The 20,928-nt window shown below is 38.8% G+C and overlaps 1 protein-coding gene across 2 annotated transcripts in view; it reads left to right on the plus strand.

The window, feature by feature from the left end:
• Window positions 1–20,928, plus strand: part of LOC134207130 (frequenin-2) — a 616,630-nt gene that overhangs the window by 527,311 nt on the left and 68,391 nt on the right. For both annotated transcript variants that reach the window (XM_062682848.1, XM_062682849.1), the window contains exon 5: window positions 10,111–10,200. In XM_062682848.1, the coding sequence (XP_062538832.1) occupies window positions 10,111–10,200 (90 nt within the window). The remainder of the gene's footprint in view (window positions 1–10,110; window positions 10,201–20,928) is intronic.

Consider the following 20,928-nt stretch of genomic DNA (forward strand, 5'->3'; position numbering starts at 1 on the left):
ATGGCATATCCCTTTCGCTTTCACAGTTCGAAATAATGCCAAATGTCCGTTATGCCAAATGACCCACTCTTTTCTTGCAGTTCAAAATTATGCCAAATGTCCGTTATGCCAAATGACCATTATGCCAAATGACTTTTATACCAAATGACCTTATGCCAAATGGCGTTATGCCAAATGACTTTATGCCAAATGACCCAGACCCAGAAAACGGACAATACCCAGTAGACTAGTGAAGAATATTTCGCTTATTGAAGAATTTTCACTACTGGAATCGAACCCTCATTTGATAGCAATACACACAATACACTCAGACGACCCGCGTTGTAAACCGCACAGCCACGGGTGGTAGGTCATTTGGCATAACGTCGTTTGGCATAACGCAGTTTGGCATAAGGCCGTTTGGCATAAAGGTCGTTTGGTATAATGTCGTTTGGCATAAGGCCGTTTGGCATAATGGCCGTTTGGCATAATGGTCATTTGGCATAATAATTGGGTAATCATCAATTTCGAAACTTATGCGTAATATGTTTAATTATTCATAATGATTGTCACTTTAACATTATAAAAGAGATGTTCTAAATTGATTTTTTTCGACTCAAAGTTCAGATTGTATCAAATCACTGCTTGAAGGTACTTTATTTAGACTTATTATTATCTGTCTATTTCACTTAAAATCTTTTTACCTTTGGGTCAGCTGCAAGATCGTCGTTGACTAAAACAAACTACAATATATGGAAAGTCAAATAGCAAAATTGTAAGTGCAATAAAGGGCTGCAAAATGGTGGGTTGACATCAAGGAAGGAGCGCCCAACAGAGCTCTGGTCCCCACAAGTCCCTATCTCACGCTTCCACGGGTCGTCCGATGACAAAAGACCGCCAGCTAAGGGTTGTGTACTTAGCTGGTAGTGCAGCCTGGGCACTGTTGTCCTTCTGACATCAGCTAGAGTGAGAAGGTACGCCTCGAGCGTCTGTTCACCAGGAGGTGCGGCTCAAACAGCGTCTGCCTGGTATCCAGCGGCTGATTAACGAAATGCTGTATCGCGTCAGCTATACCTAAGGTGGCAGCCCCATCATCGCGATGTAGGTAACGCGACCCCGGTAAGGTAGCTTACTGAAGCCTCTCAAATACCACGAAAAATGGAGACGGCAACGAAATAAGGACTATGATTGGAAACTCGGTACCTGGAATGTCAGGACCCTAAATGAACCTGGACAAGTGAGCCTTCTGGCTCGTGAACTGCAGAAGGTTGGAGTGAACGTGGCTGCTATTCAAGAAGTCCGATGGCCTAGATCCGGAGAACGTGAATTCCGAGCCGTGGACCCCGTGACCAATACTGAATTCAAGTATAACATCTATCACAGCGGCGGTGAAAAAGCAGAGCATGGAGTTGGTTTCGTAGTGATGGGCAAGCAGATGAAGCGAGTGATGCGGTGGAAACCCATTAGCGAACGAATCTGTGTGTTGAGGATACGGGGCAAATTCTTCAATTACAGCCTAATCAACGTTTACGCACCGACAAACGATAAATCCGACGACGTGAAGGACACGTTTTATGAATGTCTTGATAAAGCCTATGGAGAGTGCCCAAAGCATGACGTGAAAATTGTTATCGGAGACGCTAACGCTCAGGTCGGTAGAGAGGACTTTTTCCGTCCCATAATCGGTAGGAGAGCCTTCACTCCGCTACCAATGACAACGGCCTACGGCTAGTAAATTTTGCTGCTGCCAGAGGGATGGCCATCAGTAGCACCTACTTTGCACGAAAGAACATCCGAAAGCACACCTGGAGACACCCAAGTGGTGAAACGTGCAACCAGATGGTTCCAGACCATGTTCTGGTGGATGGGCGCCATTTCTCGGATGTTATCGATGTGCGGACATTCAGAGGTCCGAACATTGACTCTGATCACTATCTCGTTGTCAGTAAAATTCGATCACGGTTGTCAACTGTATCGAACGAAAGATCACAGCGAACGATGCGTTGCAATATCCAGCGATTGTCGGCGGAAGGAGTATCGGCTGAGTACCGCCAGAAGCTCGACGAACGGATAAGTGCAATCAACGTTAGCGACAACATCAACGATCTATGGGAGTCGATGCATGGAGCGGTGAGCACAACAGCACGAGAAGTGGTAGGCACTGTACAGAGGCGACCCAGGACGGGTTGGTTCGATGTGGAGTGTCAGAGAGTGACAGACGAGAAGAACGTTGCCAGAAGCCGGATGTTGGTGTCAGGTACCCGATCGAATAGAGATCGGTACAAGGAAGCAAGAGCAGCCGAAAAACGAACCCACCGCAGGAAGAAAAAATAGTACGAAGAACAAGTGATTAGTGAGGCGCAGGAAAAAATGGAGCAGAACGATATGCGGAGGTTTTATGAGTCTGTCAATGGCGTGCGGAGAAAGACAGCGCCATCTCCCGTCATGTGCAACGACCAACAAGGGAATTTGCTGACTGATAAAACTGAAGTGGCTGCCAGGTGGAAGCAACACTTCGAGACATTGTTGAATGGAGGAAGTGACGGTGCATCGTTGAACAGAATAAATATTAACGACGATGGACAAGCTATGGAGTCACCTACACTAGATGAGGTTAAAAAAGCTGTTCAAGAGCTGAAAAACAATAAGCCTGCGAGGAAGGACCAGCTCCCGGCTGAATTTCTCAAACATGGCAGTGAGCAGCTTTATGAAGTTCTCCACCATACTATGTCGAAAATATGGGAAGACGAGGAAAGGCCTGCTAGCTGGTTGGACGGCCTCATTTGCCCTCTCTTTAAGAAAGGGCACAGACTGGAGTGCGCCAATTACCGAGGAATAACCATCCTTAATTCGGCGTACAAAATTATGTCCCGTATTCTGTTCAACAGATTGAGACCGCTTGAAGAGTCCTGCGTCGGCGAATACCAGGCAGGTTTTCGTGAGAGCCGATCAAATAATTAGAGGATACATTTCCCCGGTAGGTGGCGAAATACGATATACTTCCTTCTTCCAAGTCCGGGCATTTACTCAGTTTAATGCGGGGGAAGATATGATCGCTTCTTTCAGCGGATGGCAGAAGGTCCAGAGAAGGTAAAAGATGATATGGTTTTTCTTTCAATTCAAGCATTCACTCGGTTAGAGGCAAGGGAAGATGTGTTTCCTTCACTCGGATGATGCATTTGCTTGGCAAAAGGTAAAAGACGACATAGTTCCTTTATTCAAGGCGTTTGCTCGGTTTAAAGAAAGGAATATATGATCCCTTCATTCAGAAAATGCATTCGCCCGGCAGAAGTTCAGAGAGGAAATGGTGGCTCCACCCCTGTACCCTGAATGCCATTATCTCGGATGGGACAGTACCCTGAGATCCATTACCCCGAAACTCCATTAGCGAATACATTTCGAATCTGTAGTTTTCTACTATTACTATTTTAACACCCACAGATGAATTTTAAAACGACAATCTTTGAAAGGAATTTGTTTAAAAAGAAGTTTATACTACTTACAGTTACTCAGATAAACGCAATAAAGCTTATGTTTAATAAACATTTTGACTTAAATTATCATTCTACGCCATTATCATCTGGAAAAGTTCTATTCTACGAAATGGTGTAAGTGAAGAGATAACACCTTCTTTCTATTAACATAGTGGTACAGTGGAAAAAATACCTTCTTCAAATGAACGGTAACGGTTTATGGCAAACACAGGAGGTAATGCCTTCTTGAAATGAACGCATTTACCCAGTATATTTGTTCAATACAAGGCAGAAAGAGGAGGTAATGCCTTTTTCAAATGAACGCATTTGCCCGGTTTAAGGCGAACGGAGATGATAATGCCTTCTTTTAATGAACGCATTTGTCCAATATAAGGCAAACAGTTGATAATGGTTTAAGGCGAACACAGGTGATCATGCCTTCTGTAGATGAACGCATTTGCCCGATACAAGGCGAACAGAGTTCATAATGCTTTCTTTTAATGAACGCATTTGCCACGGTATATGGCGAACATAGAAGAGAGCACCTTCTTTAAATAAATGCGTTGGCCCGGTTTAAGGCGAACAGAGTTGATAATGCCTTCTCTAGATGAACAGATTTGCCAGATATAAGGCGAACAGAGTTGGTAATACCTTCTTTTAATAAACGCATTTGTCGGTTTAATGTGTCCAGAGATGGTAATGCCTTGTTTAGATGAATGCATTTGCCCTATATAAGGCGAACAGAGATAACACCTCTTTTAAATGATTGCGTTTGCAAGGTATAACGAAATTATTCCTGCCATGCCATAAGAGGAACAAGCATATTCGAAGAACAGAAGAGATTTTCTCATTCTAGGGTCTTGTCGTCATGCCCTTCTTGTCACAGAAAGTTTTATCTCCGGCAAATTTCAGAAGCAACTTTTTATACCCCTTTATACCCTTTACTCTGTTTAAATACATGTTCGCGAGCCGGCTCAAGCACAGTCGACGTGGGCTGAAATTTTCTCGTTATTCTCACCTCAGCTTAAGCAATCTTCAAAAATAGCACATTATAAGTAATGGGAGTTTTTGGACCAAGAACTAATCGTTCTATACTGTTTTCAAACAGTTCGAGTTCAATGAAACGAATCGCGAGTCCAACACGGTGAACCTTGTAAAAGGATCAAAAAATAAGTAAGGATCCACGATAAAAATTCTCGTAAAAATTGTGTAATTTACTCAACTGGAGTCGCTTGCTATTGAATAAGTCGTAAAACAAGTAATAATCATTCACATGAACTATAAATAAATTTCTATTGATTAATTTTTTTTCACTGAAATAAACTATTAACTTGAAATCAGGACTACTGGGGGTACTGGCTCATTCGTGGTAGTGACCCACTCGGGGTGATGGGTGATGATATTCATTCGGGTAATGACGTTCGTGGTAGTGGTCTTTGGGGCAATGGCGTTATGAGTAATGGATATATGGGTAATGTCATAGAGTCGAAATGGTTCCTTTTTTCAATTCAGGAAATTGCTTGGCTTAAGACACGGGAAGATATTTCCCTTCTTTCAAAAGGTGCATTTGCCTGGCAGACGGCAAAAGACGACATGATTTCTTCCTTTAATTCAGGCATTTGCTCGGCTTAAGGGAACGGAAATAATTATCCCTTCTTTTAAAGGAGGCATTTGCCCAGCAGAAGCCAAAGAGAATATGACTCCTTCTTTCAATTCAAGAATTTGATACGCTCGGTTCAATGCAAGGGAAGATATGATCCTTTCCGTTTGCTCATAAAAGCGAGAAATGGACAAGTTTTCTGGCTTGCCCTTACATGAAAGAAAAAACAAGCCACAAATTTCAATTTAATTTAATATTGATCTATCTTGCTGGTAGGTGCGTCAACATTTCAAATGGTCCCGTTTTGGCAGGTTCTTTATTCTTAACTTGTCACGTCGCACTGTGGTCGGATATCATAAAATCATGGCATTAATAAATAACTCCTTAGGGTTGCCTCATAGAAGCTTGGTGTCTTCCACAAAGTTGTTGCTTGATAAGTAGGCCTTCATTTGGTGTTAAAAAATAGTTCAGCACTCTTCCGCTAGGCGCTTCAGCTAACTTTTTATATGAGCATGACAGGATGATGGTGTCTTCTGCAAAGTTTTAGAATTTAGTATTATGAGCAACTCTTGCAAATTAACCATCTTCGAAAAGGTTTTTGATTTTGAGAGACAATGCATTTTATGAAAAAATGTGCTTTTATTTCTAAAATTTGATTATTTTTAACCTAATTTTGAGTCTATGTACAACATTTATTTTCGCATAATCATTCTGTATCCCGCAGAGCAATATATGGTAGGGTCTGACCCAATTTGACCGACGAACAACGAAAAAAATGCCTTAATTATTGTAAAATATTCAAAACATATAGAAAAATCGGTTTATTTTTCCATTCCCTCCACATCCCACCGATATTTTATCTCGGATAGAATCTTTGGGTTGTATAGAATGTAACGGAGTGCAATTTGGTTGCAGAAACTTGCCGTAACTCGCTAACGTCCTAATTTCATTTATTCAACTGAATGATTTTGCGCTTAATTTAACATACGCCACAAATTTCTTTGATGCAGTCCTACCATTACTACTATTTATAGTACCACGCAATAGAAATTTTCTGCTGGTACTATATTTTTCTTAAATAATAGTTGTAAACATTTTAATATTTATTTAACGTTGGCATACGAACTGTTTATACTTATCCGTTTCACAATTTCCGGTGATGTTTCATGAGAGCCCATTTTCAACGATTTAGATCTTGAAGACGAAAATAGAATATCGCCAAATATACTGACACCCGATGGTATTTCTGACGAACCTTATCAAATATAGGACATTTTATAATTTTTATGATTGGCACACTCCTCGAATTAGACATAGATTTACGGACAACGTTAATTAGTTTACGTTTTGATATGATCTAGTCAGAGCTTGTTAAGAATATGGATAAAATCAAACCTTCTTGTTTCGAAATCCGTCCAGAGTGTACTAACTTTAACTTCAAGGGAACCAAATCTGTAGCGTCATTTAGTGATTTCTAAGCTAAATTCCAGACCAATATATTTTAAAATAACACTGCAAAATAACCAAAACGAAGCCCAGAAAGTTTTTGTACTCATTATAATATGAATTTTACGGCCTACTTTGATTGAATAAGTGACAAGGTTTCCGTCAAACACATGCTGAACTAAATAAAAATTAAGGCACTGTGGAAAATTTACAGGAATTTTCTGCAAGTAAATTCGCGTCCGTTACATTATTTACAATCAAATGTTTCTATCCGAGATAAAATCTAAGCGGGAAGTGGAGAGAGTAGGAAAATAAATCGACTTTTCATCATATTTTTGAATATTTTCCAAACATTAAGGCGTTCTACAAGTTATTTCATGGTCCAATCGGTTCAGACACTACAATATATTAATCTCAGAGATGCAGAAAAATTATGTGGAAATAAATATTTCACTTAGATACAAAATTAAACTAAAAATAATCAAATTTCGTATATAAACTCACATTTTTTACATAATATGCATTGTATCTCAGAATCAAAAGTCTTTTCAAAGATAGTTCCTTCTCAAGAGTTGCTCAAAATACTGAATTCTTGATTTTAGCAGAAGACACCATCATCCTATCATGCTCATATAAAAAGTTAGCTGAAGCGCCGCCCTAGCGGTAGAGTTCCGAACTATTTTTTTATCACCATATGAAGGCCTACTAATCATGCAACAATTTTGTGGACGACACCAAACTTCTATGAGGCAACCCTAAGGAGTTATTTATTAATGCCATAATTTCATGATATCCGACCACAGTGCGTCGTACAAATCCGTTCCCAATTATCGTGTATTGCCCATATGAAGGAAACCACGTAATTGAATGGCTCAACAAATCTTACTTATCCATTACCATTACACAACTCAAATAACAATTATGCCAAATGACCTTATGCCAAACGACCATTATGCCAAACGGCCTTATGCCAAACGACCATTATGCCAAATGACTTTATGTCAAACGACATTATGCCAAACGGCATTATGCCAAATGACTTTATGCCAAACGGGGTACAATCCAGCCACGTGTTCAACATTGTAGAACATTTCTTATATCAAAAATAATTGAAAAGTGTTTCTATGCCATCGGCAAAGGACCAACTGAATACGTTAGGTAATTGTCGGGGACAAAATAGTACTTATGTTTCGTCCGTAACTAATCAGGGGAAAAACTGGTTGCTTTGCAGACGTGTTGTAAGTCATGGCCTACTGACGCTCAATTCAAATTATTCCGCATTAGCGCGGGTGGTTACGTATGGCGAGGCACGTGAGACGTAAAATCGATAAGATAGATATCGGCAATAGTTATTATGCATAATACACACTACCAAACGAGAATTCAAATAACTATAAATTCATGGCACACATGGCAAAGACTGGTGTCATGAGTCAATCAATCATTAGTCACAGAATAAAGGATATTTTATGCTTAAAATGCACTTGATGCATAGAGCATCGTAGTAGGAAGTATAGTTCTTCCAGGTTATAATCTCGTATAATTGTTCGGGTTGAGTTCTGAGCAACTTTGTTTCCGAGCGTTCTGCAGACAATGGAATGTAAAAACCTAAATAATCTAAAGAAACAACCCCATCTAGCCAAAAGAGACCATCAAATAGTTTCGAAAAACACAACAGCACAGTAAACTCGACACCGTTTTCCAATAAACCGTCAGAAAGACTCTGCCTACCGCCCATAAGGCCATTTAACGCAGTGTAGTGTAAAATGTGGCATAATCGAGAATCAGCCAAGGTTATCTCAAATAATAAATCACCGGGTGGTACAGCTTTACGTATCCGGGGAAAAGCTCTCATATACGACTATCATCTGATTATCCTATTGTGAGTCTCGCTATTGTATTCTGTTGGGGTTGTGTCAGACGTTCCCATGCAAGCTCCTATTTCTGTCATAAACTCGAAAACGTACAGAAACAATAATCTGCTGCTGTGACTCCATCATGTTCGAACATCCCATGAATAGTATGTTTTTAATGGATTGAATCATAACCAACAAATGCAATACTTTTGACCCTTCGGCTGAGTATAGACTCTGGACAAAAATACCTGCCGTACCCCAATTAACAAGACTGCCGGAGATTGATTATGTTCGGATGTACGTCCGGCATCCATCGCTCTGTTTATTTACGCAATATTTATTGCATTCGACCCTGATTGCTCCATTATTTAATCATCATTATACTCGGTATTGGTTATTTGTCGAATTCACCTTTGTAGGAAAATAATGATGATTGAAACGGATGCCATCAAACCGATGCTATGTGGAAAGGGATAAAGTTGGGTCCCATCTTGTATTCCAACTATCGGATTGACTTTCAAGAAGTTCGCAATGATAAGAATGTTAAATTACCAAACAATGGAAACAAATTCCTTCCGAACACAAACTCAAACAACAGAGCTGTAACGATTTCCATGCCAAACTTTGGAGCGAAATATAAATGAAGTCAATTTATTATTATTTGATAAAATCTAAAACCGCAACCAAAGCAAGCTTTTGCTTATCGGCAAGATTACCAACTGTTGGCAAACGTCTCCCCATTTAATTAATTTTCATACCGGGCAAAAACTTTCACTCGCAACAGTTTCGCCTCCAGCCACTTTTACTGACACAATTTATCATGTTGGCCTTCTTCCTCTTCTTATCGATTGCCTCAACTGGAAAAGAAAGCAATAATTTATAACGGCCACTCTCACCCGTTCCGTTCTAAGCTACTACAACAGCGAAGTTCTGTAACCGCCCATTTACCCTCCCCTCCGTCCCGCATTACATGGCGCCACAATAAGCTCCGTCAGACCTGACCCGTCAACAAGATGCTATGCAAAATTACTCCCAAAAAGTTCAATCGAAAAAGTTTTTGCGTAGCTTTGCGCTTCTCCTCCCCTTTTCCACCCGTTGTATCATTGCTTCGCTGAAAATTAACGCGAGGCAAATCAGCTTGCTTTGCTTTGACCTCCGCCATTCCAGTCGTCAGTACTAATGAAAATTATTCCGTTTTGTCCATGACGAAGCAAGCAACTCCCTGCCAACAGATAATGGCAGGGAACTCGACAGTTTTCTTTACAATGAAAAACATTTTTTCTGTGGCTTGTCGGAATTCACTGAGACGGATAATTAGGTTGGAACCGGAAGTAAACGCTGAGTCACGCTCAACTTTATGCGGTCAAGAAAACTGGCAGCACTGGATTGGGCATTCTTCCTCCGTCGTGTACAACAGCCAACCAACCCTTGTTGATTAGTGATTCAACCAACGAGGGTATGATAATTTCATTTTCTTCTGCGGCATTGTTGACTAATTAAAATTACCCCTCGCCTGTTTCGCCGAGCTTCAATTTCAATCGGCTCCCCGGCCGTATCGCTTCGCAAGAAACACGAAGGATGCGTTCTGTGAAGTGATAAATATTCAAACCATTACCGAGAAACCCCGGGACCGAACGAACCCGTATAACATGTAACACCATTTAGGCCCAACCCCACCCCCATAATGATAATTGCGGACTAACTAACTTATTATTGGACTTGCTCTTTTGCTTCTTTTTTTTCTTTCCAAAAACAGGGTTTCATCAAAATCTACAAGCAGTTCTTCCCGCAAGGTGATCCGAGCAAGTTTGCCTCGCTGGTGTTTCGAGTGTTCGACGAAAACAATGTGAGTATGCTTTTGTTGTTCTAACAGTTGGAGATGTTTATAGAAGTTGCCACAGCAGATACGAACTTTTGAATGCAGAAAAACTATGTTGGCGAATAAGTTTCTCACTAATAACAATAGACAAAGAAAACTGAGAACAATATTGATCCAGCTCGTTCATGCCATTGTTTTAAGTTTTTGAAATAGTTATATTCTTGGGATCTTTGGAATGTTGATCTAAATCTAAAATAATTAAAGAAAACGATTAAGACTGCAAAAAGAGAAACAAAATGATGGTGAAGGGCAATTGATTTAGGGTAAGACGGTATAATGCGCCCCACCTGGCCAAAGCGCCCCTCTTTGATTTCTCGAAAACTATAACTAACTAAGAGTCAAATTCAGTTGGTACCTATAAATATTTGTAAAACCATCATCCTATGTGAATATGGGAATATTTTTGTATTACATAATGGAAATATTTGCAAAATACAAAAAGTCACAGTTTTGATGTAACTTTTAATGTTTGTTTGCTGAACATTCTGGGGCGACTCTGGTGTACTGTCCGCAAAACTTGCACTGGAACACTCAGTTGGGCAACAAAATTACTTTTCTTAGTGGTTAATATGATATAAAATTGCTTCCATCTTCAAAAATGTAACGATTTTTGAAAACATGTTTCACTGGCCAAAACGCCCCAGTGTAGGCAGGACGATATGCCCTTACCAACTGGACACAAGCGCAGCGAGCCTGCAGCAGTTGCTTCCGAATTGTATGGAAAATATTGAAATGTAATTCATACCTGCTTGAATGGACCTATGTTGGTTTTTTAATGTCAAGCGCATAAGGATTTGTAGCCTTTTTATTATGGGATTGATAAAATACTAATGAAGGGCTATTAAATGACTTTGGTTGAGGTGGGGCGTATTGCCCAGGCACTTTTTAAAATTCATTTTTTCACGACTTTTCAAAAAAGCTTTATTACGTGTTACCTGTAATATTTTTATATGACTACTCACGGGCAATGCATTTGCGACTTCCTGGACTACCAAATAACACAAAGTTTGCATAAATTGCGTTGAAAAGTAAAAAGTTATCAAGGAGTGGCCGTAGGGGGGTCATATTATACCGTCTTACCCTACACAGTTCCTTACAGTTAAACGATCAATTCTGTTCAGTGAAATATCGAGATGTGGAATAGAAAATCTTTGAAAAGCTGTTTGAAGGGACCATCACAGAAACTATTTTATAAGATGGCATAATTTGCTTCCATGAGTCGATATCGAGTCACAGAATATCGACTCATGGAGGCTTGACTGTAATTCCATTACATCCTAAATATTCATCCAACCAGCTGATGGCATATTTTGATACAGTTCTGTCTGTATTAAAATCATGTAGAATATGTATACAATTTTGACGCATACGAATTCAAAATTTTTTATTACAATCATTCAACTTTATGATTAAAGATTATGATTATTGATTAATTCATTTTTGTCAATGATTAATGATTATGATTCCCGGGTAGAAGCCGTGGTATTGATAACAAAACATGATATTAACTTGTTTGAAATAGGAGTAAAAATAACAAGCGAAAATAACAAAAATTTGCATCATAAAATCAAAATTATCAGGTTTTGCTATTAACACGAACAAACTAATAGCTCAAGATATTGATTAGCTCTTGTTAATGGTAAAACCAGATATTTTTATGATATTTCAGTGCATTTTTTTGTTATTTTTGCGTGTTATTTTTACTCTTATTTCAAAAAAGTTCTTATCATGTTTGGTTTTCAATATCACGTTTACTGTTATTGAGCTGTTATCGTCTACCCGGGTTAACGAATATGTTATTTTTTGCAATTCCTGATCATAATATCTGGTTTACAGTTCGTCTTTAAGTGATAAAACGGCCTACTTTTCCATACCAACGAAATGGATGCTTTAATGAACATTATGCAACTCAAATGGGTTGCATAATATTCATTATAACACTCATTTGGGTGCTATAATGAAAAACCAACACCAGAACAGTCGTTACGTGACTACATTTTGCTACATTAGCTTGGGTAAGTGCTCAAATAGTGTATTCTATGCGCCCTATAATAAATTAAATAGTTTGGCGGTCATGACATCCAAAATTTTCAAAGGCAAGTACATCTTTCGCTCCACGGCTCATTGAACTTTGCAATGTGGCATGGTAACATGGAATCTGATTCTTCTCCGCAGCAACATAATTTATTGGCAAGAATGATCATGTGGAGAAAACTAAACTTTAATTTTGGAACAGATTTATCAAATTAAAGTCCATTTTTCGTCATTGCAAAAAATAGCGTGTGCAACTCGTTGCAAAAAGATGATTTTTTCAGCACTCGTAGTATTTATCCAATTCGGCAAGCCTCGTTGGATAAACGTACAACTCGTGCTGAAAAAATCATCTTTTTGCAACTTGTTGCGCAAACTACTATTTTGATAATGATTACCGATTGTAAATAATTAATGAAACCTTTTGAGTGTGATTAACGATTAACGATTGTGATTAAATATTGCCACAGTTTGTATATGATTAATAAATAACGAACGATGTGACTGATAATTAATGATTATTAGTAATAAATTTTAATGTTTTGCATTTTTTTGCACTTATCCTCTACCGATTTGCTCACAACAGATTGCATTCTATATTAATAATTATTGGATTATGGACTCAAAAGCTAACAACGATAACGAACGATATTACGATATTTATAAAAACATACGATATTTATAAAACATACGATATTTATAAAACATACGATATTTATAAAAACATACGATATTTATAAAAACAACATTACCTAGGATTAATACGGAGTTTACTCACCACATTTTTTCGCCGAATTTCAGCTAAATTTTGCTGAATTTTTCCGATCTGAATGATCAGCAATCATTTCAGCAAACAATATTTCACGGAAAGTTTCAGCAAAGTGAACTGTCATTTCAACAGTCTTCAAAGAGCATCCTCTTTTCAGAATGATTCGCAAAAGCAAGCTTTGAAAAAATGATTTAAATTGGAATAAATTTACATCCTCGCTTTCAATTGCTCCTTTGCACACTTGATTGGAAATATCGCATCATTGATTCAAATCATTTCAGGCGATAACCTACCGAATCGTAAATCGAAGCATCAAATTGCCCTTTGAAAGCATGGAACTCAAAGGTGGCTATGTGGTTATATGGCTAGTGGTGTCATATTCAATTGTGTCAATCTCTTGAGTGAAAGTTTGATTCTCCCGTCGAACTTTTTCGTTTTTTATACTTTATTATATGGATATGATTCAAGTGTTAGGACACACGTCGTGGTAATGCTGTGTCGAATGAGGGTACTAACTGTTTATTTTGACGAAAAAAAACTTCTAACTGACAGCAGCAGCGAAAAATGTAGACAACAACCTTCCGAGCACCAAATCTATAGAGCTCATCGTAATGAAATTTCGATTTCGGCGATTCTATCTGTTGGATGAAACCTAATGCTATTGTCATATAATATAATGTGCTAAGAGTCATATAATGTAAACAAGTAGGGTAATTAATTTCTTAACCCAATTCATTGAAGTTTTGGTTCTCGGACCTCTCATTTTGTTTCAAATGTAATTTCCTATTACAGAATAAAATATGACAAAATATCCAGTTGCTAACAACAATCGTCTTCGCGACGTAACAACGAAGTGGAAAGCAAACCGGTTACTAATAATACGCACCACGTGCTTTTTTTTAGTTTTTAATAACGAAGATGTATTTGCCTGACATTGATGTAACAAAATAATATGCATCATATTGCATTAAAAATACAATAATATTCCCATTTTCGTCAGGATCACCGATTACACATGGATATTCTCAACTTATCTTACATATATTATAATTAATAAATAAGATATGAAACACTTACAAGACTCATGTTGTACAAAAAGGAATTATATGTTCTAGTACAGCAACAAAAAGACGACGATTATCAACTTTGCAATGGAACTAAAAATGGCTGGTTTTTATGTTTGACATGAGTCGGTGGAAATTGCTGAGCAATCAGCAGATTGGAACAGTATACTGATTTTCAGCAAATTCGAATCAACTTGCTGACTTTCAGTAAGTACTGAATTTACTGGTTGTTTTTCAGCAAACCAGTTTGCTGAAAATCTTTTTAAAAATTCGGTGTGTAAGGTCACTCCTGACGGAATCCAAGATTAAAAGTGCTCGCGTTTTCGGGGGCACACCACTCGATTCAGAGGCGGCGCACAACTGTCATTTTTGTTGATTTAGCTTTACTGCGTCGCAGCATGCGTGAAATAATAAAAATGACAGTTGTGCGTTGCTTCCGTATCGAGTGTTGTGCCCCCGAAAACGCGAGCACTTTTAATCTTGGATTCCGTCAGGAGTGACCTTAAAAGCCCTATTCACTGTATATTTTTGTCCAAGAGTACCAAAGCCACAACTTCTTGGAAACCACGTGCTTTTCCAATATATTTTCAGGATCTCAAGCTGAGAGAACCATAACCTGCCTAAAGGTGAAACAATGGTAAATAACTGTTGAATTAGGCTAACCGCCATCTTTTTTATTCCTGCTTTAGCCAGCAGAGGAATGAAACTGATACCTATCTCCTGCATTACAATCGGTATTCACCCTGAAGCTACATTGTACATTAGCGATGGTTTTATAAGTAATCAATTGAAAGATTGAAACATGACATTATGCGTTGCGTTGCGTTGTAACGGAGTATTTCGTAGATTGCATACTGATAGTTGCCATGTATATTCTTTACCTTTCTTACCCCAATTGCTTATGGATTTCCATTTGGGATTCAATGGAAATCCAATTGGGGGTCCAAAATGATAAAACATGAAAGCTATCATTGCCGGCCACGCCCATCTTCTCCGTTACTAGGAAAGGGAAGGAAATGATGATATGACATCTACTTAACGAGAGACCAGCGACTCACCGACGCCCTAATAGATGTCAAGGACGCTTCACACAATAGTTACACATATCCGATAAATGTTAATAACTCATTTCGTTTCTTGTTGACTGCTTTCTTTAGATTTCCCACCTTGCTACTATAAACATTCGCCGAATTTCTCTAAACAGACCGTCCCCACAGCATAACCTCACACGCCCACCGCTCATCACTTCCTCTCTCCCCCACCAATATACCACTAGCCAACTATACCCTCAGTAGAACCGCCAACAACAACTCCACACTTCCACACCCATACCCCCGTGGCCACCTGAACGACACCAGCACCCGACAGTACCCACCACCGCCAGACCACAACTCCCTACTTCCTCCCTTCCGAGGCCCCCTCAACGACACCAGCACCTTGTTTTTCGTATCGAATCACCCGTTATTCCACTATTCAAATCCGCCAATTCTTCGATTTTTTTCCTTTGGCACTTTCTATTCTGAATCACACTGTAACTACCCGATGTCTACCGAACAATTAGGAACTTCCACCGTAACCGTAAAACATTTCAGACTTTTGAAGCCGAATAATCCGGAACTGATATAAAATTGCAGAAATTTTTCGAAAGATTGAAACATGACATTATGGCACAGAAAGGCATACTATAATTTGTACACATTGAAGAAGGAAAGTATTTAAACGTACAAAATTGCTTTCTCAACACCTCCCTTCAATTTTTATGTTTAGCAATTCGAATAACTTGTCATGTTTAACTTTTGATAATGGTTTCGTTAGCGCATCTGCTGGTTGATCATTACTTGGTTTATAAACAATCTCTAGATGCCCTTTTCTAATTATGTCCCTGATAAACACAAACTTTATATCAATATGTTTCATCCGTTGATTTTTCCGGGGTTCCTTCGAAAAGTTGATGCAGGGTATGTTGTCTTCATGTATGAAAATTGGTATGTTATCCACTCCCAATTCTGTCAATAAGTTTGAAATCCATAGTCCTTCCATAGCTGCCGTGCAAAAGGCAACTAATTCTGCTTCCGTTGACGAAAGGCTTACAGTAGCTTGACGTTTCGTTGCCCACGAAACCACGTTGCCAAAAACTTGAAAAACATATCCCGAAATCGATTTTCTGTCGTCTACGCCATTTCCGTTATCAGCATCCGCAAATCCTTGTAGCACTGGTTCTTCTTGACATTTCTTATAGACGAGCTTTGTGTGTATTGTCCCTTTTAGATATCTCAATACACTTTTGTGTCCACACCAGTGAGCCTCAGTTGCACGCGATTGAAATTTACTCAAAGTATTTACAGCTGCATTGATATCTGGCCTCGAAGATAAAGCTTAGTATTGTAAACAACCCAGAAGTTCTTTATATGGTTGTTTAGTTAACCGATCATCTCCGGTTTCCCATTTGTTATTTACATCCATGGGCGTTGCAATTGGTTTACAGTTTTCCATACCAAACCTAGCTAGAATTTTCTTAGTGTATCCCACTTGAAAAATTTCTGTAATTCGGTTTTCAATATCTCGTCTGATATCCAATCCAAGAAAATGTGAGACTGCTTTCAAATCTTTCATTTGAAATTTAATTTGATTATGTTGGGGCAATTTATAAATGCAACAATCATTGTTCAATGGAACAAACCCAAGTTTTCTCATTGTTTGATTAAAACGTTGATTCCAACTCCTTCCAGATTGTTTTAATCCATAAATGGATTTCTGTAGTTTGACGATTCTTGATTTTCCGAATTCTTCTGATGGGAGTTCCATAAATACCTCCTCTTTCAATTCTCCGTATAAAAAGCGGTTTCAACATCCATCTGACGGGTCATCAACTTCTGCTCATTTGCCAATGATAATATAATCCTAATACTGTTCATTTTGGCCAATGGTGCAAAAGTGTCATGATAGGGTAAAATGCCCAATAGTGGACCCCTAGTAGCGGAATTTTGCTTCCTGTCATAAGGCTTACAAATTTTCAACATATTAACTCTACTAGATATCTAACAACAAGCTCTTCATCCCCTCTTCACGATACATACAAAAAACACCCAAATACACGACGCTATTCGTTGAAATTAACATTTTAAAGTCTAACTGGATTCGCCCTATAGTAGACCCCCTGGGGGTCCATAATAGGAAATTGCTTCCCTATAGTCGACACTTCAATTATTTTCATGTCCCGTTTCGGGACGTTCTTCTTCCCTATTATGGACCCCTTAAAATATTCCTATAATAGGCACTCTCGTGTTTATTTTTTATAGAATTGTAGAAAATCATCTAATTTTACTTTCCATAGCATTTCCAATGCATGCAAATCATAGGACTGTAAGGCAGGTTCTCCCGATAGAACTTCATAGCAAATGTTGACATTGTGCAGTAATAATGTAAAAATGGCTGGAGGGTCCACTATTGGTTGGGGGTCCACTATTGGGCACTTTACCCTAGTTAAGCCCTGGTTTCTGCGAGCAACCTTTCGCAACCAATCTGGCCTTATACCACCGACGAACCGACGTGTCACTGGCGCTCTCTGATTGTCTCACACTTTTTAACGGCCATTTGCTTTTGCGGGCGATCGCTCCTGTCAAATGAGCTAAGACACAACTCCGCTGCAATGTTAATACACGTAGGTTGGTGGCTGAGCTACGAAAACTTCGCGAGCCATTATGGGGGTAGCGGTAGTGTTCAATGATTTTTCATCATGGCGTCGTGGGCAGCAAATTTGAATTATTTTCCATTAGGTGACACGTCGGTGCTTATACCGTCCATCATCTTCGATTGTGAATACCCATTTGGATTTCACTGGTCTTCGGTTTTCAAATACATTAGCATATATCCATGTTTGGTTTTTATTAGGAGAATTCTACTCCTGTGTTATCGCATCCTTCCTATAATTCCAGTTACTTCTATATTTCAGCTGTTCAACTGGTTGTGGAATTTGCTGAATATCTTCTCCGGCGAGAAATGTAGTCTTATAATCGCCAAACCGTTTAGGTGGTTGACGTGTACGTTGACTTCTTCTTATTTCCTGCTCTTGTATTGGATTAGTTTCCGCAGCAATGGATTCATGATCGCTGGCCGTAACAAAACTATCAAGAGTTCCATCTTTATTCACATCAAGCTCTTCAAACTCCTCGTTGCTAGCGTTCTGATCTGCTATCTCTTCCATCGCATTTTCTTCCGAAATACTGACAGTACCATTATCAGACACATGATCAGCCGTACGATTTTGTTCCACATGGTGGTCAACGGTTGAAATTGAGCCTTCATCGAACACTACATCTCTGGATATTATAATAGTATGTGTTGACTCATCACACGACCGGTAATCATTGTTCGCATATCCTACAAACATCAGAAATCGGCTTCTTTTATCCAGTTGTTGTCGTTTTTCCTTGGGAATTTGTTCATATGCGTTACAACCGAAAATTCTCAGTTTATTGACATTAGGCTTTCTTCCAAACCACACCGGGCGTGCATGTTTTAACTTTCAACTCGTATTAGTGTTATCTCCCATCCCATGAATCGCATCGCTTACCAAAGTGAATCCAGATAAATTATCCTTTGTAACTAAAACGATATCCTATCTCAAGACAATCGTGGAGATGCAGAGGTATACTCGGTCTCTAGTAGCAACGAGAGTCGGACTAACAATCCTTCCCTTCCTATATGACCGTAAGGACGTGGCCGGCGCCGTTATTGACTTTAAATATTTGAGTTTTGAAATGTGTACATTGAGAATGGCTAGCTAATCCCAAGCAACTACGAATTGTGCGGTCATAATGCTCATGCTCAAGCTCATTAGGCTTTCTCATCACATCTCATATGGTGTTTTATGCTCTAATAAAGCATTTGTTGGGTGCTATTCATCAAATATGTTGCAGCGTATACTGCTTCTCCCCAAAACTCTTTTGGCATGTTACTTTCATGGAGCATAGGTCGTCCTTTATCTAAAAGCGTTCTATTCATCCTTCCACTGATTCCATTCTGTTGAGGAGTATATGGCACTGTTGCTATCATTTGAATCTCTTTTCGGCCAAAAATTGAATGAAATAATTTCCGTAATATTCCGTCCCATTGTCTGAACGCAATTGTGCTATCTTCTGACCGAAGTGAGATGAAACCATTGCTTTATATAATTGAAAAGATCTAAGCACGTCACTTTTGTGTGTGTGTGTGTGTGTGTGTGTGTGTGTGTGTGTGTGTGTGTGTGTGTGTGTGTGTGTGTGTGTGTGTGTGTGTGTGTGTGTGTGTGTGTGTGTGTGTGTGTGTGTGTGTGTGTGTGTGTGTGTGTGTGTGTGTGTGTGTGTGTGTGTGTGTGTGTGTGTGTGTGTGTGTGTGTGTGTCATCCTCTACCCCTCACCCAACCGGGGGCGTTGATAAGTAGTACTACGAATAATTTGATCAAATCTCATGTTCCGTAATGGTGCCCTTTTTGTTATGAACACTAGTACGGTAAAAAAGGATTCACTTCGGGGAAAGGGGGAATCAGGAGGCGTGGGGAATGGGAATGTACTAGCTATCCACAACAGGTACAGCAAAACATCACAAGGACGCCCTTATTCGTACTGACTACTCAGGGAATAGAAGGTCGAGAAGAGCCACCGTTGCTTACTAAAGCTTGAACCGGATACCTGGGACTCCCACAGTATCCGCGGCAATAGCAGCAAACGGTGCCCTGTGCGTATTTAATTTCAAATCATATGAGTATTTAAGTATAACAGTACACTGAAAATAATCTACACGCATTCTTAATGTTCTTGTTTATGTGGATCGAACGAGTATTCTTAATTTACAAATGTTTCAAACATCGATATTATCAGGACGCATTTGGGGAAGTTTAAAAAATAATGCTCGACAGCAAAGGCCTTCTTATGCACATACATGTACAGTGTACACAAAAGCTTTAAATTTCTAGCGTTTCTAAATAAAAAAATGCGCAATTGTTTACGATATTATTTCAATTCGAAGTGCTTCATGAAATGCAATATTGAAAAAATCATCTTTAAAGTGAAGCGTATTAGTAATCAAAACACATACACTTTAAGTGGCACTGTAGAGCTCCGTAGAGGAACCCTATTTTTGTATCACGGATATTTTAAACGGTCAATGTCTAACTCATCAGGAATATTATCAATAAAATTTGCCGATGTAATAATCTTGCTTCATTATATGTTATTAATATGATATATGATATATGATAATATAAAAACAAAAACGAACAATTTAAAAAAAACAACACTATGATCACTGGTGCAAAACTTTACGAAAGCTATAGATTCTCAAAAAAGACTCGGTATTTTAACGTGTATTCATTATGCAGTTCATATCTATCAAGCGTTTTATTTTTTACATTAATTTAATTTTTTTACACAAACGTGTAGACTATTTTCAGTGTGAAGTAACTGGAACATCCTCACCAATTAACTTTGTCCATTTGCTGCCCGTCATAGCTTCCTCATTAATGATCTAATGACGCTTAGTGTAAAAGCAGTCGTCGTCGGTGTATACACATCGTATATCGATAACAATTTTAAATTTGTTTAACTTTCTTTAACTAAATCAGTGACTCTACGAATCAGCTATAAATCTGTTCCAGACACGACGATTAGATCAATTATTGCTGAGAACGTGAACAATGTTTCTTCTTTTTTCATTTTAATGGCTTCTGAACACATAAAATTTGAAATTTTCAGCTGAAATCCACTAAAAAAATCAAGAGAAACGTCACAAACACTACCGACCGCCAGATCTAAGCACGTCACCTTTGTGTTTCGAAATGTCGAAATAACCGCA

The sequence above is a fragment of the Armigeres subalbatus genome, chromosome 1 (assembly GCF_024139115.2).
Source record: "Armigeres subalbatus isolate Guangzhou_Male chromosome 1, GZ_Asu_2, whole genome shotgun sequence".
In the NCBI taxonomy this organism is placed as follows: domain Eukaryota; kingdom Metazoa; phylum Arthropoda; class Insecta; order Diptera; family Culicidae; genus Armigeres; species Armigeres subalbatus.